This window comes from Chamaea fasciata, unplaced genomic scaffold, assembly GCF_029207755.1.
Source record: "Chamaea fasciata isolate MVZ Bird 193981 ecotype frontalis unplaced genomic scaffold, bChaFas1.0.hap1 SCAF_30, whole genome shotgun sequence".
NCBI lineage: Eukaryota > Metazoa > Chordata > Aves > Passeriformes > Sylviidae > Chamaea > Chamaea fasciata.
The window spans coordinates 2,811,775-2,838,990 of NW_027094115.1; the positions used below are offsets into that span (position 1 = coordinate 2,811,775).

Consider the following 27,216-nt stretch of genomic DNA (forward strand, 5'->3'; position numbering starts at 1 on the left):
TTGGTTTGTTCTCCTTGGTTTATTTTGGTTTTTTTGTTTGTTTGTTTGTTTTTCCATTATAGACATCGTTAAAAAAAATAAATTTTCCAAGAATACATTTGGAAGTTGTTGTGGGAATCGGAGGAATTCCAAAAAAAAAAAAAAAAAGAAAAAAAGGGAGGAAAATAAAAGGGGAAAAATGGGAATTAAAAAGCCACGGGATGGGCAGGGTTATGTATATGGGAATATCCATGTGTTATATGTATACAGGGAATAAAGTGGAGAGGGAAAAGAGGGAATTCCGACCCTGGCTGGGTCAAAATCCACTCCCAAGCCAAATTCCAAATCCAAAAAAAAAAAGGAAACCGGAAGCTCTCCCCCTGGAATGATTGAAAACATCAGCACAGCCTCACACGTTTCACACACCGGTTTCTTTTCTCTTCCATTGGGAAACTCTCCGAGGGGGAAAATAATCCCGACCAAAATCCCCCGAAAATCCAACGGGAAAAGCGCCGGGAGTCCCTTCCAGGTGGGTCCCGTGCGGAATCCTCCTCGTCCCGGTGCGAAGCATCCTGAAATTCGCCTTTCCCAAAACTTTCCTCCGACTTTTTTTCCCCTCTCCCCGGCACCGCTGGCAGCTCCACGCCCCCAATTCCAGGCCCATTCCGGAAAAGACCAAAAAAAAAAAAACCCCTCCAAAAAAAAAAACCGGGAAAAAAATAAAATGGAAAGTGGGAAGAAAAACCACCACAAGTTTCCCAGCGTGGCCTGAGCGTCCTCCTGCCTCTCCGGAGCTCGGCATTCCCGGGATTTGGGAGCGTCCCGGTTCTCCGGCGCTGGCGCGGCGCTGGTGGCACTGGTGGCGCTGGTCCGAGTGTCCCACCGGCTCCTCCCCGCCCCTCCCTACGGCCCCAGCGCCGGGAGCAGGGCGGGAACGAGGAGCAGGATCCGCAGCTCCCGGTGCCGGCTGCTTCCCGCCTTGGGATCCGTGAAGGTTTTCTGCTCCGGCATCACGTCCGTGGTCAGCTGGGCCTGATGGGAAATGGGATTGGAGGAGGGATTTTTAGGGAAAAACATCCCAAAGCTGGAAAACACCCTGCTGGATGTCATTCCCGAGATGTTCGGGAAAGAATTCCCAGCCCCGGGGTTCCCCCCACAAGTACCTCGGAGTAGCACAGGCTCTGCTCCTTGGATTTGTTGGGCTTCAGGCCTTGTTCCTGGCGGGAGGAATTGGGAATGGTGAGGGAAGGGATGTGTCCCCGGAGCTGGGAGCCTTTGGGACCCGAATTGCCCGCTGGGAATCAGCTCGGAGCACTGGGAGATTTGGGAAAGGCTCATCCCGTCGCCACAGGCAGCTCAGGGGCTTCAGTGGATCCCGCCCCACTTCCACTGTGATCCTGCTGGGAATCCTGCCGGGAATTCTGGGATACCCCACCAGTCCCCATCCCGCTCCTCTTCACTCCTGGATCACCCCCAGCCATTCCCAATCCCATTTCCCTGAATTCCTGGATCACCCCCCGCCATTCCCAATCCCATTTCCCTGAATTCCTGGATCACCCCCAGCCATTCCCAATCCCATTTCCCTGAATTCCTGGATCACCCCCCGCCATTCCCAATCCCATTTCCCTGAATTCCTGGATCACCCCCAGCCATTCCCAATCCCATTTCCCTGAATTCCTGGGACACCCCCAGCCATCTCCAATCCCATTTCCCTGAATTCCTGAATCACCCCCAGCCATTCCCAATCCCATTTCCCTGAACTCCTGGGACACCCCCAGCCATTCCCAATCCCATTTCTCTGAATTCCTGGGACACCCCCAGCCATTCCCAATCCCATTTCCCTGAATTCCTGAATCACCCCCAGCCATTCCCAATCCCATTTCTCTGAATTCCTGGATCACCCCCAGCCATTCCCAATCCCATTTCCCTGAATTCCTGGGACACCCCCAGCCATTCCCAATCCCATTTCTCTGAATTCCTGGATCACCCCCAGCCATTCCCAATCCCATTTCCCTCCCATTCCTTTTTCGCCCAGGGAGCAAAACACGGATGCCCAAGCCCAGCGCCTGCCAAGACAACACAGAATTCCCAGATTTCCCAAAAAACCCCCTGTGGAATTCCAGCTCCCAAACAAGGAGAAGCCAACCTCAGGGGATCTTTCCAGATTTCCCAAAAAAACCCCCACGGGATTCCATCTCCCGAACGAGCAGAAGCCGCGCTCAGGGATCACCTCGGCAGGCGAGGGGGACGCCGGGCGCGGGATTCCAGAGCCCGGATCTTTCCCACCGCTCGGATGAACCCAAGCAGGAGGTTTTCCCCCATCCCGCGGGACGTCCCGCCGCCCCAGCGGCGCTCCCGGTTCGGGGCCACACCTGGAGGGAGGTGCAGGTGCTGAGGACGCCGCCGTCGTAGGCCGTGTTGCTGTCGTTGACGTCGTCCGGCAGCGCCGGGATCTTCTCCGCCTTGGGCGGCGCCGTCGCGGCCGGATTGGGATTTTTGGGAGCCACGTTGACGTCGGTCCCGTTCCCAAAAGCTTGGATGGCGTTTCCTGGGAGCGGGAGAAGGTTTAGGAAGGGACGGGAATGATGACAACGAGGCGGGGAAAGGGGGCAGGGGAAGCGCCTTACGGAGACAGGGATTTTCCGTGAAATCCCGCAGGAATTTCTCGCACTCCTCCTCCATGTTCCCGCTGCCTTTGCAGGAGCACCAGGGCGAGATGGTGATGCTGGTGGTGCTGGCGTCCACGTAGTTGGGGGTGATGTCAAAGCCTGGCCAGGAGGAGGAGGAGGAGGAGGAGGAGGAGGGAACGGGGATGAAATCCCAGCCGGGAAAATCCCATTCCCGCTCCCGCTCCCGGCACTCACCGATGAGCCCCGCGTAGGAGCCCAGGCACGCCTGGAAGTTGTCCCCGGGACAGCTGGTCAGGGACTGGAAGGTGGCCTGGCAGTTGGTGTGGAAATCGGCCAGCCGGGATCTGGAGAGGAGGAAAAGTTGGGAAAAAAACCCCAAAAAACCCGGAATTTCAACGCTGTTTTCATCCCATCCCGCAGCCAGCGGGGATTTTTATACGGAATAAAAGCGCCTCGTTCCCAACGTCCCCCACACGGGGCGTGAAATTCCAGGGGAATTCGGGCCCTTCAGCTGGGTTATCCCAGGAGGAGACAGGATCCCGGGAATGGCTCATGCACGCCTCAGATCCCAACAAACAGCAGCAACAGCCCCGGAATCTCCTGGGGAAGGGATGGGATCGGGGTGGGTTTGGTCCCCTCCGGGGTGAAGCAGAAATTCCAGGGAAATCCAGGATTCTGCAGCTCTGCCGTGGCACGTGAGGCGAGGAGGAAATTTCCTCCCTCTCCTTCTTCCCGGGAATAAAACTCCCCCATCCCGAGAGCGTCGTTTCCGTGTTTATTTTCCTTCCTTGCCACTCAGCCCATGGAGACCTCCCCACTTTGGGGGAGTTTTGGGGTTTTTTGGGAATGGGATGGGAGGCTCTGGGGGCTCCCATCCCACTCCCATTCCCAGGGCAGATCCTCAGCTCCTGGAAGGGGAATTTTCCATTCACAAAGCCCAGAAAAGATTTTCCAGGATCTTTTTTTCTTGGTTTTTTGGGAAGGTTGTTTGTTTTGGGGCGGGGGTTGTTTGTTTTTTGGGGGTTTTTTGGGGGGTTTTCTTTTGGGTTTTTTGGTGGGTTTTTTGTTTGGTTTTTGGATTTTTTTTTTTTGGGGGGGGAGGGAAGGTTGTTTGGTTTTGATTTTTGTTGGGGTTTTTTGGGGAGGGAATGCTCCACCCTCCCCGCAGCCAAACCTCATCTCCAGGGGGTGGGAATGGCAGAAACCCCAAAATCCTGCTCCTCCCCCCGGCCTCTCCACGGGGCAGGGAGAAGAATAAAACTTTCCCAACAGCATTTCCCTCACTCCCCAGGAAATTCCCCGCCAGGAAAATCTGTCACCGCTTCTCCCCGGGCCTCCAACCCCTGCCCGGATCATCCTCCCAGGAAAACGTTATCCCTTCCATCACCCACGAGGACGCAGCTGGGAAATCCTTCAGGAACACCCGAGCCAGATGTCGTTTTTTTTCCCCGTTGGGTTTTGGAAGCCGCCGGGTGGGATTCGCTGCCAGGAAGAAGAAGCAGCTCGGAGCGGAGGATTTTTGGCTCGCGAGGGGCTCCCAAGAAACGAAAAATAGGGAAAGGAGAAGGAGCCAAGTCCATCTTAGCGGGAACGAGGAGGGGATCGGAGCCAAATTGCTGCTGGCGGCTGGAGGAGGCAGGTGGGGATGGGCTGGAAAAGTTGGGAAGAGCTGGGCTGGCTCTGGATGAGGGGAGGAGGATTTTCCTAAGAGTTTTCTCCCCTCTCCAAAAACAAAAAATCACCCCAAAGGAGTGGAAAAGGGATTGAAACAATTCTGGATATCCACCCAGATCTCCCATCCCAAACCCGCTCCAAGGGCTGGATTCCCAATCTTCCAAACTGCTCCTCTGGGATTCCTGGAGGAAAAAAATCCCAGGAAATGCAGCCTCAGGATCCCGAGGTTCAACCGGCCCGGCTCCCAAATCCAGGCACTTCCCAAAGATCCCTGCAGGGCACCTGGACTCCAATATCCTGAATTCAGGGTTGGTTTTTTTTTTTAAATTCCCAGTGCAAAAAATCCCAAATTTCAAGGGCTCTGTGCACCTGTGCGTTTATCCCAAGTGCATCAATCCCAAACTCAAGGGACTTTGTGCATCCCTGTGCACACACCTGGTGCAGAAATCCCAAATTTAGGGGATTTTTGCTACCTGTAAGTTTATCCCAGGTGCATAAATCCCAAATTTAGAAGATTTTTGGGATATGTACGTTTATCCCAAATGCATAAACCCCAAATTTAGAGGATTTTCACCCCCGTCCTCTCACCCCCAGCGCACGTATCCCAAATTTCGGGGCCTTCAATCATCCCTACGGGAACCACCCGCCTCCAGCTCCTCTCCCATTCCCAGTTTTCCTGCAGGAATTCGGCACCACCAAAACCCCCAGCGGCTCTGACATCAAAATTCCCCAAACACGGAGGTTTTGGGGTGGCTTTTTTGGTGCTTTTTTAAGCCCTTAATTGGGTGTTAATTACCCTCCTTCCCCCCCCAGGCTCAGCGCTGCTCATCCAACCCAAGGAGCATCCTGAATATTTCATGGGAAAAACGCCGGGGATTCCTCCAGAGTTGGAATCTGGGCGATTTGCAGGGAATTTTTAAAGAAAAAAGCTGGGAAAAAAAAATCCACTCCCCCTCTCCTGCCGAGCTGGGGATGTTCAGGAAGCTGCGACAACACGGAAAAAAACTCGGCCAGACAAAAAATTCCCGCTGGGCATCGCCCTCCCAGCGTTCCCGTCCTGCTGGAGAGGGATTCTTTTGAAGCTGGGAGATGCTGAGATTCAAAAAAATAAAAAATAAATAAATTCCCCTCAAACGCTGGCAGGTGAATTCAAAGAGTCCCAGGGAGCGGCTGGAGGAAGAAAAGGGGGAAGCGGAATAAACCTCGGCTTTTGTGGATGACCCGCTGCCGAATCGAGCAAAGAGTTCACACGGGAGGGAGAACACAAAAAAAAGAGATCAATGGGTGGGTTTGTTTTATCCGGGAGGAGTCACCTGTGCCGGGCTCAGCCGCGGGAGGTTTGAGGGGAAAAAAGGGAATTTTTGTCACCGTTCTGAGGCTCTCGGCTGGAATTTTGGGAGGGATTTCCTCGTGGGGAAAAAGAAGAAGGGGGTCAGGCTTTGGAAGGGGCTGAGCAGGGAGAGTTTGGGGCTCCATCTCTGGAGGTGTCCGAGGAACCACTGGAGGTGCCCAAGGAATGCCTGGAGGTGTGAAAAAAAATCCTGGAGGTGTCCAAGGATGTCCTGGAGGTGTCCCAGGATCCCCTGGAGGTGTCCCAGGATCCCCTGGAGGTGTCCAAGGAACTCCTGGAGGTGACACTCAGAGCTCTGGGGACAAGGTGGGCGTCAGAGGTTGGGCTCTGATCCTGGAGGACTTTCCCAACCTCTGGAATGTCCGCCCCTCGCTCAGGGCTGTGGACACAGCGGGGAAACGACAAACCCACCACAGACCAGCAGAAAAACCCCCAAAGTGGAGCAAACCCAGCCAGAGGGAGAACAACCAGGACAGAACCCAGCGCGACCCCGGAGCCGGGAGTCTCCAATTACCAATTCCCTCCTCCGCGCCCGTTTCTGGAGTCACCAGTTACCGATTCCCTTCTCCACGCCCGTTTCTGGAGTCACCAGTTACCGATTCCCTTCTCCGCGCCCGTTTCTGGAGTCACCAGTTACCGATTCCCTTCTCCGCGCCCGTTTCTGGAGTCACCAGTTACCGATTCCCTTCTCCGCGCCCGTTTCTGGAGTCACCAGTTACCGATTCCCTTCTCCGCGCCCGTTTCTGGAGTCACCAGTTACCGATTCCCTTCTCCGCGCCCGTTTCTGGAGTCACCAGTTACCGATTCCCTTCTCCGCGCGCATTCCAGGCGGCCACATTTCGATCCAGCGCTGGGGCCGGCGCCCCAGAAGCCATTTCTGGGTGGATTTCGTTTCTCCCGGAGCCCGGCGGTCCCCGGGAAGGCGCGGGCGGGGCGCGGGCACGTTTGGTTTTAATCGCCGGCCCGTTCTGTCCCATTGAGCCGCTAACCGAGCCCAACGGGAGATCGTGTTTACACAAGCCAAGCCCGGCTCAAGACACACTCGCTGTCACATTAAGTCAATACTCGGGAAGCCTCTCGAGTTAATTATTCAGCGAGAATTGACTGATGCTCCTGGTAAAGAGCCCGGCGAGCCCGCGGGGAGCCGAGCCCTGCCCCCGCCGCCTGCTCATGCCGGGGAACCACCCCCCCCCCCCCCAGTGCTGCCTCTCCGCTTCCCAAATCCAGCAGATTTGGGGATTTTCACAGATTTCCCGATCCCAAACTGGGCTTGGAGGCTCCTCCTTGTGCTGTTCCCTCCAAACCTGAGCTCTGCCGGCTCCTGTTAAACCCAGGAGCGATTTTTCCCTGCACTTTCTTCCGCCCCAGACACGTCCTGGTGTGGGGGAGCACCGGGTGCTGCCCCTCCGCTTCCCAAATCCATAAAATTTAGGGATTGTCACAGATTTCCCAATCCCAAACCGAGTTTAGAGTCTTCTCCACGCCCTGTGGCCTCCAGATCCGAGCTCTGCCAGCTCCCATTAAATCCAGGAGTGATTTTTCCCTGCTCCTTCGTCTACCCCAGCCGCATGAGGGACCCCCCAGTGCTGCCTCTCCGCTTCCCAAATCCAGCAGATTTGGGGATTTTCACAGATTTCCCGATCCCAACCCGGGTTTGGAGTCTCCTCCACATCCCGTTCCCTCCAAAGCCGAGCTCTCCCAGCTCCCGTCAAACCCAGGAGCGATTTTTCCCTGTTCCTTCTTCTCTTCTCCTTCCCCAACTGCCTTCTCAAGTGGGGGAACCCCCCAGTGCTGCCTTTCTGCTTCCCAAATCCAGCAGATTTGGGGATTTTCACAGATTTCCCGATCCCAAACTGGATTTGGAGGCTCCTCCTTGTGCTGTCCCCTCCAAACCTGAGCTCTGCCGGCTCCTATTAAATCCAGGAGCGATTTTCCCTGCTCATTCTTCTATCCCTGCTCCCTCTTCTCCTCCAGCCACTTCCTCAGGTGGGGGAGCCCCTGGTGCTGCCCCTCCACATTCCAAATCCACCAGATTTGGGGTTTTTTTACAGTTTTCCCGATCCCAAACCGGGTTTGGAGTCTCCTCCACATCCCGTTCCCTCCAAAGCCGAGCTCTCCCAGCTCCCGTCAAACCCAGGAATGATTTTTCCCTGCTCCCTCTCCCTGGCAGCCAGGCAGCTCGCTGCTCTCGGTGCGGGGAGTGATGAGAGAGTCGAGCTGCTGTTTATCAAGGGAAGATCCATGCCGGGTGTCGGCGCTGGACGAAGGTTGTGCCGCTCCAAAGGCCGAGTTCCGTCCCTGGGTTTGGTGTTCCGGCAATTCCCGGCCAGCCCGGAGCCCGTTCCCGCCTTCCCGAGCCAAAGATCCGGCCCAGCCCCGGCCAAAATCCTCCTGGCACAAACATCCCCGGAGGGGGAGCGTCCCTGACCTTCCCTGCCTTTAAACACTCCAAAAACCGGGATAAAAAACAGGGAAATGACCCAACATGCCCATTTTGGATGCTCCAACTCCAGCCAAAATCCTCTTGGCACAAACATCCCAGAAAGGGGAACATCCCTGACCCGCCAGGGATTTAAACACACCAAAAACTGGGATAAAAAAATCAAGGAAATGACCCAACATCCCCACTTTGGATATTCCAACTCTGGCCAAAATCCTTGACTCACAAATATCCTGTGCAGGGGCGGCACCCCTGACCTCGCATGGATTTAACTCCAGCAAAAATTGGGATGAAAAATCCAGGAAATGACCCAACATCCCCACTTCGGATGGCTAAAAACACCCCCAGGGATAAAAAATAGATGGAAATAAAATAAAATCAAAATAAAATAAAATAAAATAAAAGCATTAAAAAATCCAGGGAAATGCCCCAACATCCCCACTTTGGATAGCTAAAAAAACCCCCAGGGATAAAAAACAGACGGAAAAATAAAATAAAATGAAATAAAAGCATAAAACTCCAGGGAAATGGCCCAGCATCCCCAGTCTGGATGCCGAGGAGCTCCAGCCAGTGGAGGTTGGGAATTTCTCGGGCACCGGCACCACTGGAGCGTGTAAGAGCAGATTATTTGTGTTCCCGACTTGCTGATGCAAGATGAAAAATGCAGCGAGCTGCAGCTGCTGAAATCAGCTCTTTTCTCCCCTTCCCTTCCCTTTTCCCCTTCGCCGAGGTTTTTTTCTGCTTCGCCAAAGGTTTTCGTGCTCCGGGAGCTAAAACCTGTCCCTTGTAATCAGCCGCGAAAACGCCGCCGCTTCCTCGGGCTCCTGCCAGCCGGGAAAGGATGGGGAAGGGTGGGGAAGGGTGGGGAAAGGATGGGGAAAAACTGGGAAGGATGGGGAAAAAAACCTGAGGGGAAAGCTGGGAAAGAGCTGGGAAAAAAGCTGGGGGGAAAAGCTGGGAAAAACTGGGAAAAAGCCAGGGAAAACAAGCATCCTGAGCTGGGAAAAGCTGGGAAAAACTTCCCAAGCTGGGAAAAGCTTCCTGAGCTGCGCAAACCACGGCTCGATTGCTCCCAGAGCCCTGGGGCAGCTCCCGTGGGATTTGCAGCCGGGTCAAGGCCGTTGCAATGGATTTCTGTGGAGCAGAAAATCTGGGATTTGAGCCCAGGAGAAGCCGGATCCTGCACTCCGAAGGTCCTGTGCCCTCGCCGGGATCTGAGCCCTTGAGGGGACACAAGGAGGGACATCCCGGACCTTCTGTGCCTTTGGGAATGTCTTCCCGGGTGGCTAAAGGACCCGGGACATTCCAGAGGCATTCCCGGCAGGATGGAGCTTCCTGGTGACCTTTGTGACCGAGGGGACAGGGCTGGTGTCCAACCCCAGCTGGAAAACAGCTCGCAGAGCCAGGAAAACCTCTGGAATATTCCTTTTCCCTCTCCTCCCGTTCTTTTTAGGGATAGGCGTCTTGTCTTGCAGGAGCAGCAGCCCCTGGATCGACCTCCCGGCGGGAAAAACCCCTCTGGAAAATCCTACCCCAGCAGGGAGGGATTTCCCTCATCAGGCTTTGAGCCAGGAGGGTTAATTAGTTACCCTGGCAGGTTAATTACTCTGGCAGGAGAATTATCTCATCTCCTGTCACCTCCGGCTCCTGTGGCCTGGCCAGGCCCCTGTCGGATCGGGATGAGCATCAGGCCGGGATGTCGGATTGGGGAACTCACGGATAATGGGAAATCCCATGGCACTGCCTTGTCCTCTGGGATCAGGGGATTTTATCTCTTTTGGCCAGATAAATTCACGGATAATGGGAAAACCCATGGCACTGCCTTGTTTTCCAGGATCAGGGGACACGGAAGAGTTTAGGCTGGATAAATCCATGGATAATGGGAAATCCCAGCCCTGCCTTGTCCTCCAGGATCAGGGGACACAGAGGGGTTTCATGTCCCATCGTTCCTAGCTGGAGATGCCAGAGGGGATGGGATGGGATGGGATGGGATGGGATGGGATGGGATGGGATGGGATGGGATGGGATGGGATGGGATGGGATGGGATGGGATGGGATGGGATTTTCTCCTGAAAACCCAGATCCAAGGAGCGCATCCATGGCCCCATCCCAAGGAAAAAAACCAAAAATAAAAATCCCTGAGGTTACAGCAAAACCGACACAAACAAATCCCGATTTGGGCATTTCCTGGAGCAAGAGCCGCCATGCAGGTTCTCCCAAAAAATCCACATTCCCACCTTGGAGCAAACCCTCCCAGCAGCCGCCGCCCCTTCCCGATTTTCCACTTCCCCTCCTGGCGTGGGGATTTCATCCCACGCAGGAATCACAGCTCCCGCCGCCCTCCCCCAGCCCTCCCAGCCCCGTCATCCCTCTGGGAGCGCGGATCCGTCGGCACCATCCCCCTCGGAGCGCGCTGACGGAGCGGAGCTGCCATTCCCGGGAATCTTTTATTCATGGATGCGGCTCCTCCTCGGATTACTTTTTGATAAAAAGCCGCATTCCCACATTTCAAACATCTCCGCTGGCGGCCCCAGGAAGACCCGGAGCCGGCATTTATCTCCCCGCCGAGAGCACCGGGGAAGCTCCATCACCTTGATGGGGAAAAGATCCCGCTCCCGGCAGGAGCCGGAGCTGTCGGGAAGAGGATCCGGCTCCCGGGGGGGACAGGAGGGGTTGTGGCCCGGTGACAAACGGGTTTCATAAGGGACGGGAGCCTCGGCTCCCAGCTCCGAGCTGCCAAAGGGCGGATTTGGTGCCCAGGGAAGGTTTTGGGGGATGTAGCTCCTGGTTTTTCCTGGGATTTGCCCCCCGTGGGTCTCCCCAGGGCGTGGTCGCGGTGTCGCTTCCTGAGGAATGTGGGGCAAACGGAGCTGGAAGGGTGACACCGACGCTGGGGGGTGGCACTGGTGTTTGGGGGTGACAGCAATACTGGGGGTGCACCAATGCTGGGATGGTGACACTGGTACTGAGGGGTGACACCAATGCCAGGGAGGTGACACCAATACTGGAGTGGTGACATCAAAGCCAGGGAGGTGACACTGATGGCCAGGGGGTGACGCCAATGCCAGGGAGGTGACACCAATGCCAGGGAGGTGACACCAATGCCAGGGAGGTGACACCAATACTGGAGTGGTGACACCAATGCCAGAGTGGTGACACTGATGGCCAAGGGGTGACACCAACACCAGGGAGGTGACACCAATGCCAAGGGGTGACACCAACACCAGGGAGGTGACACCAATGCCAGGGGGGACACCAATGCCAGGGAGGTGACACCAACACCAGGGAGGTGACACCAACGCCAGGGAGGTGACACCAATGCCAGGGAGGTGACACCAACGCCAGGGAGGTGACACCAACGCCAGGGAGGTGACACCAATACTGGAGTGGTGACACCAATGCCAGGGAGGTGACACTGATGGCCAGGGGGTGACACCAATGCCAGGGAGGTGACACCAATGCCGGGGGGGGACACCAATGCCAGGGAGGTGACACTGATGGCCAGGGAGGTGACACCAACACCAGGGAGGTGACACCAACACCAGGGAGGTGACACCAATGCCAGGGAGGTGACACTGATGGCCAGGGGGTGACACCAATGCCAGGGAGGTGACACCAATGCCAGAGTGGTGACACTGATGGCCAAGGGGTGACACCAACACCAGGGAGGTGACACCAACACCAGGGAGGTGACACCAATGCCAGGGAGGTGACGCTAATAGCAGAGTGGTGACCCCGACACCAGGGAGGCGGCCCCGACACCCACCCACCCCACCCCACCCCACCCCACCCGTCTCTACCTGCACAGGTGATCCGCCCTGCAGGCCCCGCGCAGGTCCAGGCAGTTGGGCTTGTCCTTGTCCTCGTAGGAGCAGGAGGGGACGATGGTCTGGCGGCGGCGCTCGGCGCACGCCGGGTCCTTGCAGGAGCAGAAGAGCAGGCGGAAGGTGAACTCGCCGGGCACGCGGTCGAAGAACTGGCGCAGCGCCTTGTGGCACTTGCGGCGGCTGCAGGGCTCGGCTGCCGACAGCTCCCGGCTGCACGTGGAGATGTAGCCCGAGCGCAGGCGCTTGCAGTTGTCGTTGAGGTTGCACGCCTTGGCCGCGTCCAGGCAGTGGTTGCTCTTGGAGGTGGCGGCCGGGTCCATTCCTGCCCCACGGGGGACAGCCCGGGGTGACGGTCAGGAAGGTGGGGAGGGTGGGGGTAAAGGTGGGGAGGTGTCCTCAAAAGGTGGGAGGTGGGGTTGAGGTGGGGGAAATGGCCTCGACGCAGGGAGATGTCCTCCAAGATGGGGAGATGTCCTCAAAACTGGGGAGATGCCCTCAAACCTAGGGAGATGCCCTCAAACCTGGGGAGATGCCCTCAAAACTGGGGAGATGCCCTCAAACCTGGGGAGATGCCCTCAAAACTGGAGAGATGCCCTCAAACCTAGGGAGATGCCCTCAAAAGTGGGGAAATGCCCTCAAAACTGGGATGGGGAAATGACCTTGAGCTGGGATGGGGAGATGCCCTCAAGGCTGGGGAGATGCCCTCAAAACTGGAGAGATGCCCTCAAAACTGGGATGGGGAAATGACCTTAAGCCCAGGGGACACCCAGGGATGAAGGTCAGGAAGGTGGAGAGGGTGGGGGTAAAGTTGGGGAGGTGCCCTCCAAAGGTGGGAGGTGGTTTGGAGGCTGGGAGGTGGGGTTCAGGTGGGGGAAATGGCCTCAACCCCGGGAATCCCACCCTGAATCCATCCCGGGAATCCATCCCATGAATCCCACCCTGAATCCACCCCAGGAATCCCACCCTGCATCCACCCCAGGAATCCAAGCTCCAGCCTGGGAACAAACGCTGAATTTTCCTTTTTTTCTCTCCCCCTCGGAATGATGGATCACCCTCCGTGGCCCAGGTGCCACTTTTGACGCCACCTCATCCCTCATTCCCTCCCCTCCACAGCCCGGCCAAATCCATGGATTCTCCTCGCTCCTGGCTTCTGCTGGCGCCCAGGGAACGCTCCTAATCAGCCTAATTGGGGGGTGCTGCTAATTAGCCCCTGGCTCCCCCAGCCACCCCCGGAGGGGGGCAGGGCTGGGGAGGGGCTTTTGTCCCGTTGTCCCCCTGTCCCCAAGCCGAGAGCCACCGGCACAGCCCTGCGGGGATCCCGGGGATTCAGGGATCCTAAAGGATTCAGGGATCCTGAAGGACTCAGGATGGGACAGGGATGGATGGTTTGGATTTTTCTCCAGAGGATGGACACAGCTCGAGGGGGAAAAAGGGAGTGGAAGAGGTGGGGGAAAAGGAGGATTTAGGTGGGGAAACAGAGGATTTAGGTTGGGAAAAAGAGGATTTGGGTGGGGAAAAAAGAATTGAAGAGGTGCGGCACACCTGGGTCTCTCTAGAGGCAAAACCCTCAACCTTTTCCCAAGAGATAAAATCCTGAATCTCCCCGTGCGCTGTCCCTTCCCTCCGGCCCCGATCAGCCCGGGCCCGAGCCCTGGGCGCGGCGAGCAGATTCCCGGCGCTACGGCGGGATTCCGGGAGCCGTGGGAAGCTCCAGCCCGTCGTCTCCCGGCCGGGATCATCTCTGCCGCCCTGCCCGAGCCCCGCGGGGCCGCGGCTGCATCTTAATGGGGCCGCGGCTCCGGGAGCGCCGAGCTCCCGGGGAGCTCATTAATAAAGCACGAGCATGAAAATTTCATGAGCGCACAAGGAAACGGGGGCCCGGGGAGCCGGGGACGCGGGGATGGGGCCGCCAGCTGTCCCCTCGGCGTGTCCCCACCGCCCTGGGGACGGGGGGAGAGGAGGAGGATGGAGGGCGGGGTGTTGATGCCCACCCAGCGCTGGGGTGTGGCGCCCGCAGGGAGAATTCCCGGCTGGAATTGGGAATTCCCGATTCCCTCTCCAGCTCCTCCGGGCTGTGATTTCCCCGGGATCCAGGCGGGATGAGCATCCCGGGGGTCTCTGCGTGGGGAGGGGGCAGCGCTGGCTCCGCGGGTGCTCCGCGCTTTTTACACGCGGGTTACACTCGAGTTACACGCGGGTTACACCCGGGTTACACCGGCCCGGCCACGGCCAGGCCCAGCAACCCCTCCGCCCCCAATTATCCCTCCAGGTAATTAAGGGCTCCTTCTCCAGGAGCTGCTCCAAAACCTCCTTTCCCTCAGCGCTGGGCCTGGCTGTCCCCGCAGGTCCCCGCGGAGGGGACAGGGGAGGGGTGGCAGCAGCAGTGGGGTCACGGCGGGGGTCACAGCCCCATCCCCCCTTCCCCAAAAATCCCCGGCCGAGCTTTTCCTGCTCCTCCCGCGCCGCTTTTCCTGGATAAATCCGGGCCTAATCCCCGCTGCAGACTCGCTGCTCTCCAGCCTTCCCGGCAGCTCCAGCGTTTTCCCGACGCCAATGTAATCCCAAAAAAAGGCGGGCGGGAGACGGGAGGAGGTGGCGGCCTCATCCCAAAAACCCGGGGAAAAGTCACCTGGAGAATTCCCGCCGGTGGGTGACAGAGGTGACAGCGCCAGGGTCGCAGCCCTGCTCACAGGTGACAACGGAGGTGTCCCCGAGGTGTGGGGACAGCGGGACCCCCAAAATCCCGCAGTCTGGGGGTCTGGGGGAAGGAAGAGCGAGGAGAGGCCGAGGCAGCGCCGGTTTGGGAAGGGGTGAGGGGCACGGGAGGGTTCTCATGGGAAGGGATGGAAACCGAAATTCCCGGGATGGTGGCGGAGCTTGGGCTCCCTGGGATGATCCAAGGGATTCCAAAAGGCTCAGGGATGCTCCAAAGGGACGCAGGGAATGCTCCAAGGGATTCCAAAGGGCTCAGGGTTGTTCCAAGGCGCACGGAGATGTTCCAAAGGGACACGGGGATGTTCGAAGGGACACTGGGGTGCTCCAAGGGTTGTAGGGGTGTTCCGAAGGATTCCAAAGGACTCAGGGATGCTCCAAAGGCCACAGGAACATTCCAAAAGGGCTCAGGGATGTTCTAGGAGACACTGGGATGTTCCAAAGGGACACAGGGAATGCTCCAAGGGTCTCTCCCAGCAGTTTCCCAGAGCTGGGCTCGGGGCTGCTGCCCCAGGGAGGGGACAGCAATCGGGGTCCCCCCTGAGCCCCACCCACCCTGAGGGTCCCAAATCCTCCGGGACACAAAGAATCCCACAAGGAACGGGTTCCCGCGGGGCTGCAGCCCTGCACGGGAGCCAGGACTGGGGTTGTGCCTCCGCCAGACAACACGAATTAAGGGAATTCCGGGAATTTTTCACATTCTCCAGCAATTTTATATAAAGCCGGGCCAGAAGCAGCTGCGGCCAAGAAACACCAAATTCCCATTTTTTGGTAAAATCCAAAATCGCAGCCGGGGCGTGACCCGAAACCAAAAGAATCCACCCCGAAAAAAACGCATCAAACCCCCAAAGCGACGCTCGGGACCCCGAAATTTGGGGGGGGGGGGGGGGGAACAGGAGGGAAGGAGAGGCTGGAGGAGCAAAGGAGGAAGGCCAGGGGAGGGAGGAGGAGGAGGAGGATTTCCCCGGCTGGGAGCAGCGCTGTGCTCGCAGGCAGCGGATAAAAACACGGGCGCTTTTATTACCTGAGAAAATTGAAGCGAGTCTGAATATATCAGAGAGACGAGAGGTGACCGGCTCGTACGGGGAGGCTTCATAAAACTCCTCTCCTTCCGTGGGAGGAAAAGCAGGGAGGGGAAAAAAAGGGAAGGGAAAAAAAAGCAAATTAAAGGCTGGCTGTGAATAATCTCAGCCCGGCTGCAGGCGCAGGCAAAGCCCCGGCTCCCGGCAGGGGAAGGGAAAATGATTTCCAGCACTGGGATTAAAGGGGGAAAAAAGGGGATTTGGGGGTGGTCCGGGGAATTTTGGGAGGTCAGGGTTGGGGGTCCTGGGCCCAGCCAGGTGTGCGAGAGGCCGAGCTCCAGGTGTCCAGGAAAGGATGGATTGGGATTGGGAATGTCAGGGTTCCATGGGGAGGTCAAGGCTGGAAGTTTCGGGGTTCGCGCTCAACTCTGGGTTCTCTTGTTGTTACAAAATGCCCTAAAAGCACCTAAAATCCTAAAAGAGTAAACCTTAAAAGCCCTAAAAACCCTAAAAGCCCCATTGTAGGATGGCTTTCTGTTCCTTGGGAAAATGGGAATATTTCCGTGGGGAAATGCAGCCGCTCAGCACTGAGCCCCCTCCCAAGGTGCATTCCAGGGGTTTATCCCAATCCACGCCTCCCGAAGGGATCCTGACCCAGGCTGGAGAAAAACCATCCCTCCCCTCTCCCACCTCCGATTTCAGGGTGAATCCGCGTGATTTGTTTTTCTGGAGTTAAACCAGAAAAAAACCCAAAAACCCACAAAACTTTAACTCTGGAAAAACTTGGGTTTAATCCAGAAAAACAAAAATTTAAAAACCCCTCTGATTTCAGGACAAGCAGCTCTCAGGGGAGGAAAAGATATCCCCAAACCCCAAAGCCACAGGAAAGAAAAAAGAAAAACCAACAATGGACATAAAAATATCAATATACAAAGAAATAATCGGCGGGCGGACTTGGAAAGCCCCAACTGCTGGAACATCCATCCCGCTGGTCCAGGAATTCCTCCCCCAAAAATGCCCGGATGGATCCCGGAGCGTCCCAAATCCTCCAGGACACAAAGAATTCCAGGCGGAATGGGAAGGGCTGGGCTGGGATTGTGCCTGCCCCAAGTGCTGGGGATTCCGGGAATTAATGAATCCCGGGAATTCCAGGTTTTCCACCAAAAGGAGCCCGGGGTTATCACTGTCCCAAAGCAGCGGCGTTTTTCCTGCGCAATTCGGGGATCGCTTGGAAAACTCCCGCGGGGAAAACGAGGTGGGAACAAAGCAGGTTTGGGACATTCCCGGGAAATTTGGGAAGGAAAAAAACCCCACTGGGACGTCCCCAATCCCTGCGCGTCCCCAGCTGTCACCGCTGCGCTCAGGGCGATGGAATTTGGGAACAACACCCCGAGGGCGGCTCCTGATCATCGCCGGGAGCGGGAACAGGACCCAAATCCTGCTCTACAGCCACAGTCCCGGGAAATTTGGGTGGAATTTTGGGAGGAAATCTGGGAGGAAATCCCTCTGGGATGCGGGGCTGGGCTGTTCCGTCTGTCACCTCTGTCCTCAGGGCGATGGAATTTGGGGACAACGCCCCGAGGGCGGCTCTGACCGCTCCTGCTCATCCCTGGGATGATCCAAACAGGATCCAAACCCCGCTCCGCAGCCACATTCCCGGGAAATTTGGGAAGAAACCCCTCCGGGATGCGGGGCTGGGCTGTTCCATCTGTCACCGCTGTCCTCAGGGCGATGGCATTTGGGGACAACACCGCTCAGACCGCTGCTGCTCATCCCCGGGAACGGGAAGAGGATCCAAACCCCTCTCCCGGCCGTTCCCTCTCTCCCCCCTCCGCCTTTCCCGCTGTATTCCAGCCGGTCCGGGCAGCCCCGGGAAGCTCCCGCTCCATCGGGACCATCAAGAATTCACCACCCGCTCGACTCCCGCCGCTTGCCGGGGAAATTACCGAGCGCTAAAAGGGCGCCGGACCCGCCTGGAGCTGGCAATTAACCCCCGGGAATGAGGCTGGAGCTTCCCTGAACACCGGCAGAGCTCGGATCCCGCAGCGCCGGCGCTGGACGGGAGCAGGAGAACCCCAAAATTTCCCCGAAAAAGGCTCAAATTTGGGTTCCGAGCCGCTTTTTTCCCCCCTCCCTCCCACGATGGCCGCAAAGCTTCCGCCTCTCCTTAATCGCTGCTCTCCCCACCTCCAATTCCCAGCCCTGTTCGCTCGTTCATTCCCGAAAAAACCCCGGGAAGCCGCTCGATGGCTGCTGCTAATGAGGGGGAGAAAACAATTAAGGCGTGATTCCTGCTCTGGGCCGGCTTTGGGGCTCGGCTGACCCAGATTCGACGGGAATTTCACCCAGGGGGGCCCTGGGCTCCCCCACATCCTCTGGAACAGGGTTTTCCCACCCTCAGGTGTAATTCCTTCATCCTCAGGTCCAGCTTTCCCACCCTCGGGCACAAGTTTCCCAGAGAATTCCTGAATTCCCAGCCTGCTTCGGGCTGGGAAATCTCATCCCAAACGCCCTCCCACGGGCAGGGATCCCTTCTGCCATCCAGGTGATTCCGGCACAAACTGAGGTGGGTTTGGGGGGTTCCCCGTGCTGGCTCTGAGGTGCCCATCTGAAATTTTGGGGGGTTTCATCTGAATTTCTTGGGGCGTTAATCACAATTTCCTGGGATTTTCTCCTGAATTTCCTGGGGTGCCCATTCCTCTTTCCTGGGGTGCTCGTCTCCCCTACCCGAGCCGCTCACCTGAGCTTTTAATTTGGATTTCCTGGGGGTGTCCATCTGAGTTTTGTGGGGTTTTCACCTGAATTCCCTGGCCTGCCCACCTGCCCCGCCCCGGCTGCTCGACCACCCCCCACCCCGTTTCCCCCAGCTCACCCAAACCCCCTCCCCATCCCCACCACCCCCAGGCTGATCCATTGGGGATCCCCATCCCCACCACCCCCAGGACGATCCATTTGGGGATCCCCGTCCCCACCACCCCCAGGACGATCCATTTGGGGATCCCCATCCCCACCACCCCCAGGACGATCCAGTTGGGATCCCCACCACCTCCAGGGTGCTCCATTTGGGATCCCTCTCCCCATCCCCATCACCCCCAGGACGATCCAGTTGGGATCCCCCCATCCCCACCGCCCCCAGGGTGCTCCAGTTGGGATCCCCCCTCCCCACAGCCCCCAGGTCTCACCCCCGGCGCCGCCCGCTCACCTTCGGTGAGCCCCAGGTGGATGCTCCAGTAGATCTGAAGGCACTGCAGCTCCTTTTTCATGCCCCTCTTGCAGCGGCACTCGTACAGGGGGCTCTCCTGCAGCACCTCCAGGGCGGCCTGGCACTCCTTGTTGGCCAGCATGGTGTTCCTGTCCCTGCCCGCCAGGCACTGCCGCAGGGTGCGGTAGCGGGAGCTGCAGCTGGGCTCGCCCGCGCACAGCTCGTTGGCTCGCACGCAGTCCACGGGCACTCGCCAGCCCGGCGGGGCCAGCGCCGGCGGCGACGGGGGCCCGCCCAGGGAGCGCAGGATCTCATCTGGGCCGGCGGAGGGAGAGAGCAGGGCACAGGTGAGGGAGGGAGAGAGGAGGGCACAGGTGAGAGAGCAGGGCACAGGTGAGAGAGGAGGGCACAAGGTGAGAGAGGAGGGCACAAGGTGAGAGAGGAGGGCACAGGTGAGAGAGGAGGGCACAAGGTGAGAGAGGAGGGCACAAGGTGAGGGAGAGAGGAGGGCACAAGGTGAGGGAGGGAGAGAGGAGGGCACAGGTGAGAGAGGAGGGCACAGGTGAGGGAGAGAGAGAGGAGGGCACAGGTGAGAGAGGAGGGCACAAGGTGAGAGAGGAGGGCACAAGGTGAGGGAGGGAGAGAGCAGGGCACAGGTGAGGCACAGGTGAGGGAGGAGGGCACAAGGTGAGAGAGGAGGGCACAAGGTGAGAGAGGAGGGCACAAGGTGAGAGAGGAGGGCACAGGTGAGAGAGGAGGGCACAGGTGAGAGAGGAGGGCACAAGGTGAGAGAGGAGGGCACAAGGTGAAAGAGGAGGGCACAAGGTGAGAGAGGAGGGCACAGGTGAGAGAGGAGGGCACAAGGTGAAAGAGGAGGGCACAGGTGAGAGAGGAGGGCACAGGTGAGAGAGGAGGGCACAAGGTGAGAGAGGAGGGCACAAGGTGAAAGAGGAGGGCACAAGGTGAAAGAGGAGGGCACAGGTGAGAGAGGAGGGCACAAGGTGAAAGAGGAGGGCACAGGTGAGAGAGGAGGGCACAGGTGAGAGAGGAGGGCACAAGGTGAGAGAGGAGGGCACAAGGTGAGAGAGGAGGGCACAAGGTGAAAGAGGAGGGCACAAGGTGAGGGGGAGAGGAGGGCACAGGTGAGGGAGAGAGGAGGGCACAGGTGAGAGAGGAGGGCACAAGGTGAGAGAGGAGGGCACAGGTGAGGGAGGAGGGCACAAGGTGAGAGAGGAGGGCACAGGTGAGGGAGGGAGAGAGGAGGGCACAGGTGAGAGAGGAGGGCACAGGTGAGAGAGGAGGGCACAAGGTGAAAGAGGAGGGCACAAGGTGAGGGGGAGAGGAGGGCACAGGTGAGGGAGAGAGGAGGGCACAGGTGAGAGAGGAGGGCACAAGGTGAGAGAGGAGGGCACAGGTGAGAGAGGAGGGCACAGGTGAGGGAGGGAGAGAGGAGGGCACAGGTGAGGGAGGGAGAGAGGAGGGCACAGGTGAGGGAGGGAAAGAGGAGGGCACAGGTGAGGGAGGGAGAGAGGAGGGCACAGGTGAGGCACAGGTGAGGGAGGAGGGCACAAGGTGAGAGGGCACAAGGTGAGAGAGGAGGGCACAGGTGAGAGAGGAGGGCACAGGTGAGGGAGGGAGAGAGGAGGGCACAAGGTGAGGGAGAGAGGAGGGCACAAGGTGAGAGAGGAGGGCACAGGTGAGGGAGGAGGGCACAAGGTGAGAGGGCACAAGGTGAGGGACAGAGGGAGGTGAGCGCCCTCCTGCAGGAGCACCTTCCCTCAGAAGCACCTTCCCTCAGAGCATCCTCTCCACCTGGAGCACCTTTCCCTCAAGGCGCTCTCCTGCAGGATCACCCTCCCCTCCTGGAGAACGTTCCCTCAGAGCACCCTGACCTCCCGGAGCATCTTCTCTTGGAGCACTCTCCCCTCCCTCGGAGCACCCTCACCTGGCACACCTTCCCACAGGATCACCCTCCCCTCCTGGAGCACCCTCCCTCAGAGCACCCCGACCTCCCGGAGCACCTTCTCTTGGAGCAGCCTCCCCTCCCAGAGCTCCGTCCCTTCCGGGCGCTCTCCCTCGGAGCACCCTCAGCTCCTGGAGACCCTTCCCCCGGAGCTCCCTCCCCTCCAGGAGCACCCTCAGGGCTCCCTCCCCGCGGCAGGGGTTTTGGGACGAGGTTTCTAAGCCCCTCTCCAGCCCAAAGCAGGCTGGCAATTCAGGGATTCTGTGGGAAAGGTGTCCCCGAGGATGGACCTGGGGATGAGGGAGTTGTGCCTGTGCCTGCAGCCGGCGGAGGTTATTCACCACAGGCTTTAATTGGCTTTTTTTTGTTGTTTCTGCCTTTTTTTCTCCCTTTCCTTGCACAGAAGGAGAGGAAATTTTACCGGGGTGGTGGTGCCCCCGCCCCGGCTGGCGTGGAGGCACCTGAGGTCAGCCCAGCCTGGCTAAACCCGGCCCGCGAGTCATGGAATTGTCTGGGTTGGAAGGGCTTTTAAGGATGGAGCTGAAAGCCTGGGAGTCGTGGAATTGTCTGAGTTGGAAGGGATTTTAAGGATGGAGCTGAAAGCCTGGGAGTGCCAAGGAATCTTGGGATGGTTGGGCTTGGAAGGGGTTTTAAAGGCCAAGCTGGAAGAGCTTGGGAGTGCCATGGAATTGTCCGGGTTGGAATGGGGTTTAAAAGCTGGGGCTGAAAGGCTGGGAGTGCCGTGGACTCTTGGAATTGTCCGGGCTGGAATGGGGTTTTAAAGGTCGAATTGGAAATTGAGGTTGCATAAACGGAAGGAATTCCCCCCGGGGAGGGGCTGGGATGGAATTCCCAGGGGCTGCCTCATCCCTGGAAGTGGCCAAGGCCACCTTGGAGCGGCCTGGGCACGGCAGAGGCCGGAATGAGATCCTACAAGCACGGCCCGGCCTGGGTGGGCACAGACCTCAAACGGCCCTTGCCGTGGGCAGGGACACCTTCCCCGCCGCAGCTGCTCCAAGCCTCGTCCAGGAGCGCTCCCAGGGACATCCCTGGAGCCCCCAGGGGCCGGAATTGGCGGCTGTGGGGCGGGAAGGTGCGGGGGTCACCCCGCAGCTCCCCGCGTTCCCCGTTCCACGCGCACAGCCGGATGAGCCCGCGCGCCCCCGGAGCCGTCCCCATTCCCCGCGCACGCCGCGCTCGGGGCTGCCTTCGGCTGCTCGTCCTTTCCAGCCCCGTCACGGGAAATGTTTTTGGGGCTTTGGGGGCGCTCGGGCCTGGCGGGGCGGCGGCGGCTCGGGGCAGGCTCTGCCCGCGCGGGTGGCACCGCGCCATCCCTGTCCCCGCAGTCCCACGGCTCTCCCACCGTTCCCACCCTTCCCGCTTTTCCTCCCGGAGATAAATTCCTGCTAAATGCAGCCTGGCTTGTCCCTTCTCAGGGGAACGGGGGACAGGCAGCGCTGCTGTCGCCTCCCCCGGCCCGCGCCGCCCGCTGATGGGGACAGGGCGGGCGGGACCCGCCGGCACCGCTGGTGCCCCTCCTCCGCCCTGCAGCTTCCAGGGAAAGCTCTGGAGCGGCAAAACCGGGAATGGCAGGACCGGGAGGGGAGCCCGCGCTGCTCCGGGGGGTGACGGGGAGGGGACCCCGCTCTGGGCCCCCCGAGGGCGGCGGCCGGGGGGTGACCCCTCGGTGAGTCCCCCCCGTGTCCCCAGCCGCCGGGACCACCTCGGGCGGCCCCTCCCCGGCCCGGCTCTGGCAGGGGGACAGTGACACCTACAGGAACGCGACAGGGGCCACCCGAGTGCCCCCCCGGCGGGCGGGGCTGGTCCCCTGCCACCCCCGGGGCTGGGCACGCGTCCCTTTCTCTGTGTGCCACGGGAGCGGGCGGCGCTGGGCAGGGTGACACTGGACAGGGTGACACTGGAGCAGGGTGACACTGGAGCAGGGTGACACTGGACAGGGTGACACTGGAGCAGGTCCCTTCCTGCTATGTCCTACGGGAGCAGGTGGCCCTGGCCCTGGAGCAGGTGACACTGGAGCAGGTGGCCCTGGAGTGGATCCCTGGCACAGGTGGCACTGGAGCAGGTGGCCCTGGAGTGGATCCCTGGCGCAGGTGGCACTGGAGCAGGTGGCGCTGCAGTGTGTGACACTGGAGCAGGTGGCCCTGGCCCTGGAGCGGGTGGCCCTGGAGCAGGTGACACTGCCCACCTCGGCTGCCAGGGGGGCTCTGAGGAGGGACAGGGCTCAGGGTGGGCAGTGTCCAGGTGGGGACAGGTCTGCTGGCTGAGGTCACTCCGAGGAACAGATCCCACGGATCCCACAGATCCCGATGACGCCGCTGCATTCCCAAACGTCTGGAGGTTGTCCAGGAGCCCCCACAGCCCGTTAGATCCAATCTGGAGCAGCAGATTCCCCTGGAAGGCCAGGCCCGGCCTGGCAGGATTGTATTCCACACGGGAGGCAGGTGGGATCCATGGAGGGACATTCCCGGCACACTGCAGGGACCCCCAAACACCGATCCGGGGGTCGGGAATGCCCCGAGGACGCTTTGGGATGATCCTTTGGAGCTCTGCGCCTTCACACGCCGGGAAATCCCATCCCGAGGCATCCGGCTGGGAACGGCTGATCCTGCTGCAGCCACAGGGAAACTGCTCCGGGGTGTTGGAGACATTCCAGAGCTCCAGGGGACATGGAGAGACATCCCAGAGCTCCAGGGGCATGGAGAGACATTCCAGAGCTCCAGGGGCATGGAGAGACATCCCAGAGCTCCAGGGGCATGGAGAGACATCCCAGAGCTCCAGGGGACATGGAGAGACATCCAGGAATTCCATGGACACGATGAGTTATTCCAGAGCTCCGCTGGGTGTGGAAAGCCATCCCACAGCTCCACCAGACATGCAGATTCATCCCTTAGCTCCACGGGGCGTGGAGAGCCATCCCAGAATTCCATGGGGTGTGGAGAGCCATTCCAGAATTCCATGGGTGTGGAGAGCCATCCCAGAATTCCATGGGGCGTGGAGAGCCATTCCAGAATTCCATGGGCGTGGAGAGCCATCCCAGAATTCCATGGGGTGTGGAGAGCCATTCCAGAATTCCATGGGCGTGGAGAGCCATTCCAGAATTCCATGGGCGTGGAGAGCCATCCCAGAATTCCATGGATGTGGAGAGCCATCCCAGAATTCCATGGGCATGGAGAGCCATTCCAGAATTCCTTGGGGTGTGGAGAGCCATCCCAGAATTCCATGGGCGTGGAGAGCCATTCCAGAATTCCATGGGGCGTGGAGAGCCATCCCAGAATTCCTTGGGGTGTGGAGAGCCATTCCCACAGCTCTGCTGGATGTGCAAAGGCATTCCAGAGCTCCATCAGGCATGGAGAGCCATTCCAGAGCTCTGATGGGCTTGGAGAACATTCCAGAGTTCCTCTGGACCTGGAGAACCATCCCAGAGCTCCTCTGGACCTGGAGAACCATCCCAGAGTTCCACTGGACCTGGAGAACCATCCCAGAGTTCCACTGGACCTGGAGAACCATCCCAGAGCTCCTCTGGACCTGGAGAACCATCCCAGAGCTCCTGTGGACCTGGAGAACCATCCCAGAGCTCCCCCACATTCCATCCTCTCCCAGCTCAGCTCCAGCTCCAGCCGTGTTTGCTCCCAGCTCCAGCTCCCACTTGTCCAGAAGCCTCTTCCCAGAACTCCCCTCCTGTGGCTCGTCCCTGTCTCCAGGGGCGGGCCCAGGGGCACATCCCTGGCCACAGGAGCCCCTGGAAGCTCCTGTGAGCCCCCAGCAGCACATCCCGGCGCCGGCTGGGCGGGATCGGGAATCCCACAGTGGATCGAGCGGCGGGGCCGGGGTGTGTGGGTGAGCTGGCCCCGATCCTCCTGGATTTTGCCTTTTTTTTTTTTCCCACCGTTCTCCCACGGATTTGCAGGGAGCGGAGCCCTGACGGCCCCTCGCAGCATCCCGGGGCATCCAGCCCGGGAATTCCGGCACATCCCGGAGCCGGGCACGTCCCGCTGGAGCAGCAGGGGCAGGCACAGCCCAAAATCCCGCCGGGATCAGCCCGGGCTCGGCGCTTTTCCTTTGCCCGGCTCCGCATTCCCAGCGAGGCTCCAGCGGGGGCTTTGGGTGGAGGGCGAAGCTGAGGAAGGGAATTTTCTATCCCCCCCCCCCCACCCGAACAAAAACCCCTCCGGGCAGAGCCGCCCTCCCTGAACTCCCATTCCCGGAAGATCTGCAGAGAATTCCCGGCTAATCCCCGGAGCACAGCCAGGGTTTGCAGGCGGCTGCACAAGGCGATGGCCCCTTTTTTCTCCCTGCCGCTCCCACGGCTTCTCCCGGCTCCAGCAGCTTCTTCCCGAGCTCCGATCCACCTTCTCCCGCTCCGCTTCTGCCGGAGACCTCCGCGCACCCGGCAGCTTTAGAGGGAAACGCTTCTCCTCGCCTGGATCGCTCGGCAGCTTCTCCCGGCCAGGAGCAAAAGGGCTTTCCTGGTTTTTTCCGGGAATGATCCCGGCTGGGAAGGGCTGATCCTTGCCCCGGGATCCTCGCCGTGGTCACCCCAGCCCCTAAATCTGGGGGTGTGGGGGTCCCTGCTCGGGGTGCAGCTCCTCAGCCTGGCCCTGCACCCAGAAAACCTCGGGGACACCCAGGAATATGGGGGCACCCAGAAATTGGGGACACCCAGGAATATGGGGACACCGAGGAATCGGCGGGGACAGCCAGGAATATGTGGGAGGGACACAGGTCCCTGCTCCGACGCCAACCCCGCTGTGGGGGTTTGGATGCCCGAGGTGGGGCACCCCTGTCCCCCTCTGCGGGGTCCCCGCACCCCAGATCTCTCCAGGAGCCACCCAGCTGTGCCTGGACGCAGGTCCAGATGTCCAGCTGTGCCCCCAGCCTGGCTGGAGCGCCCTTCCCCCCCCTCGGCACGGGGGTGTCCCCACTCGTGTCCCCACCCCGCCCCCTCAGGCCTCTGTCCCCCCCGTCCCCAGAGGTTTGGGGGGTCCCCACCCCCCTGGGCACCCCCTGGCTGGCTCGGGGGGCGCTGGCAGCGGGGCAGAGCCCGCGCCCCCCATTCCAGGCGGGAGCAGAGGATGGAGCCCCGGGGACCCCCAGCCCCGCGTCCCCCCGGAACGGGCTGTGCCAACCTTCAAGTCTCCCTTAGAGGCCGCCTGTCCCCTGTCCCTGTCCCCTGTCCCCTGTCCCTGTCCCTGTCCCCTGTCCCCTGCCCCCTGCCCCTGTCCCCTGTCCCTGTCCCCTGTCCCCTGTCCCCTGTCCCCTGCCCCCTGTCCCCTGTCCCTGTCCCCTGTCCCCTGTCCCCTGTCCCCTGTCCCCTGTCCCCTGTCCCCTGCCCCCTGCCCCTGTCCCCTGTCCCCTGTCCCCTGTCCCCTGTCCCTGTCCCCTGCCCCTATCCCTGTACCCTGTCCCCTGTCCCTGTCCCCTGTCCCTGTCCCCTGTCCCTGTCCCCTGTCCCTGTCCCTGTCCCCTGCCCCTATCCCTGTCCCTGTCCCTGTCCCCTGTCCCCTGTCCCTGTCCCCTGTCCCTGTCCCCTGTCCCTGTCCCCGAGCCCAGGCCGGCTCCGCGAAGTTCTCCGGGCGCCGCAGCGAGCCGGGATCACATCCCGGGGACCCGCGGGATGCGGGAATGGCACCGGGAGCGCGACACGCCCGAAGCCGCGGAGGGCAAACAAAACCTCTCCCTCCCCCCCCGAACATTTCCCGTTTCCTTTTCACCCCAACCCCAGCGCGGGCCGGGGGCGCTCCCCGTTCCTCCCAGCGGCTCCTTGCGGGGGAGGCAGCCCGGGGAACCGGAGCGTTCTCCCGGCACGGGGCTCCGCGGTTCCGGCCGTTCCCAGCCGAGCCACGAGCCCAACTTTGCCAGCCCCGGCTCCGCGCCGCCTTCCCGAGCTCCGGAATGGCGCGGGAGGGGGAGCGGCCGGCAGGGAGGGCAGCGGCAGACACGGGGGGGGGAGCGGGAGAAGGGGAAAAATCTTCCCCCCGAAACGCAACCCCGCGCTGGCTGAACACGGGGAGAAGGGGCTGGGGGACGGGCAGGGCTCGGCTGCGGGGTGACGGTGCCCGCTCCAGCCCCGAGGGGGCGGCGGGGGCTGTGTCCCCCCCCGTGTCCTCCCCCCGTGTCCCCCTCCCCGTTTCAAGTTGAGGGGGAATGGGAAATGAAGTTAAAGCCCTCGCCGTGCCGCTCTCTGCTGCCGCAGCAGCGCCCGTGGCAGCTCGCAGGGGCTCGCCCGCTGCCTCAGCCCCTCGCCCCGGGGCTTGGGGACGCGCCACCTCGGCCAGGCGACAACCGACCAACCGACCCCCGGCAAGCCCCGCCGGGGCCACTCACCTACGAAGAGGACGATGCAGAAGGCGTTTGCCAAGATCATGGTAGGAAAAAAAAAAAAATCCACGCGCACC

The 27,216-nt window shown here is 60.0% G+C and overlaps 1 protein-coding gene across 1 annotated transcript; it reads right to left on the reverse strand.

Annotated features, from left to right (window-relative positions):
• GFRA2 (GDNF family receptor alpha 2) lies at window positions 1–27,216 on the reverse strand. The gene is made up of 9 exons (XM_066206271.1): window positions 27,146–27,216; window positions 18,838–19,152; window positions 15,638–15,721; window positions 11,875–12,223; window positions 2,844–2,953; window positions 2,607–2,747; window positions 2,352–2,527; window positions 1,143–1,196; window positions 1–1,011 (listed from the first exon to the last, which is right to left on the reverse strand). The coding sequence occupies exons 1-9, from the start codon at window positions 27,183–27,185 to the stop codon at window positions 883–885; spliced, it is 1,398 nt and encodes a 465-aa protein (XP_066062368.1). The 5' UTR covers window positions 27,186–27,216; the 3' UTR covers window positions 1–882.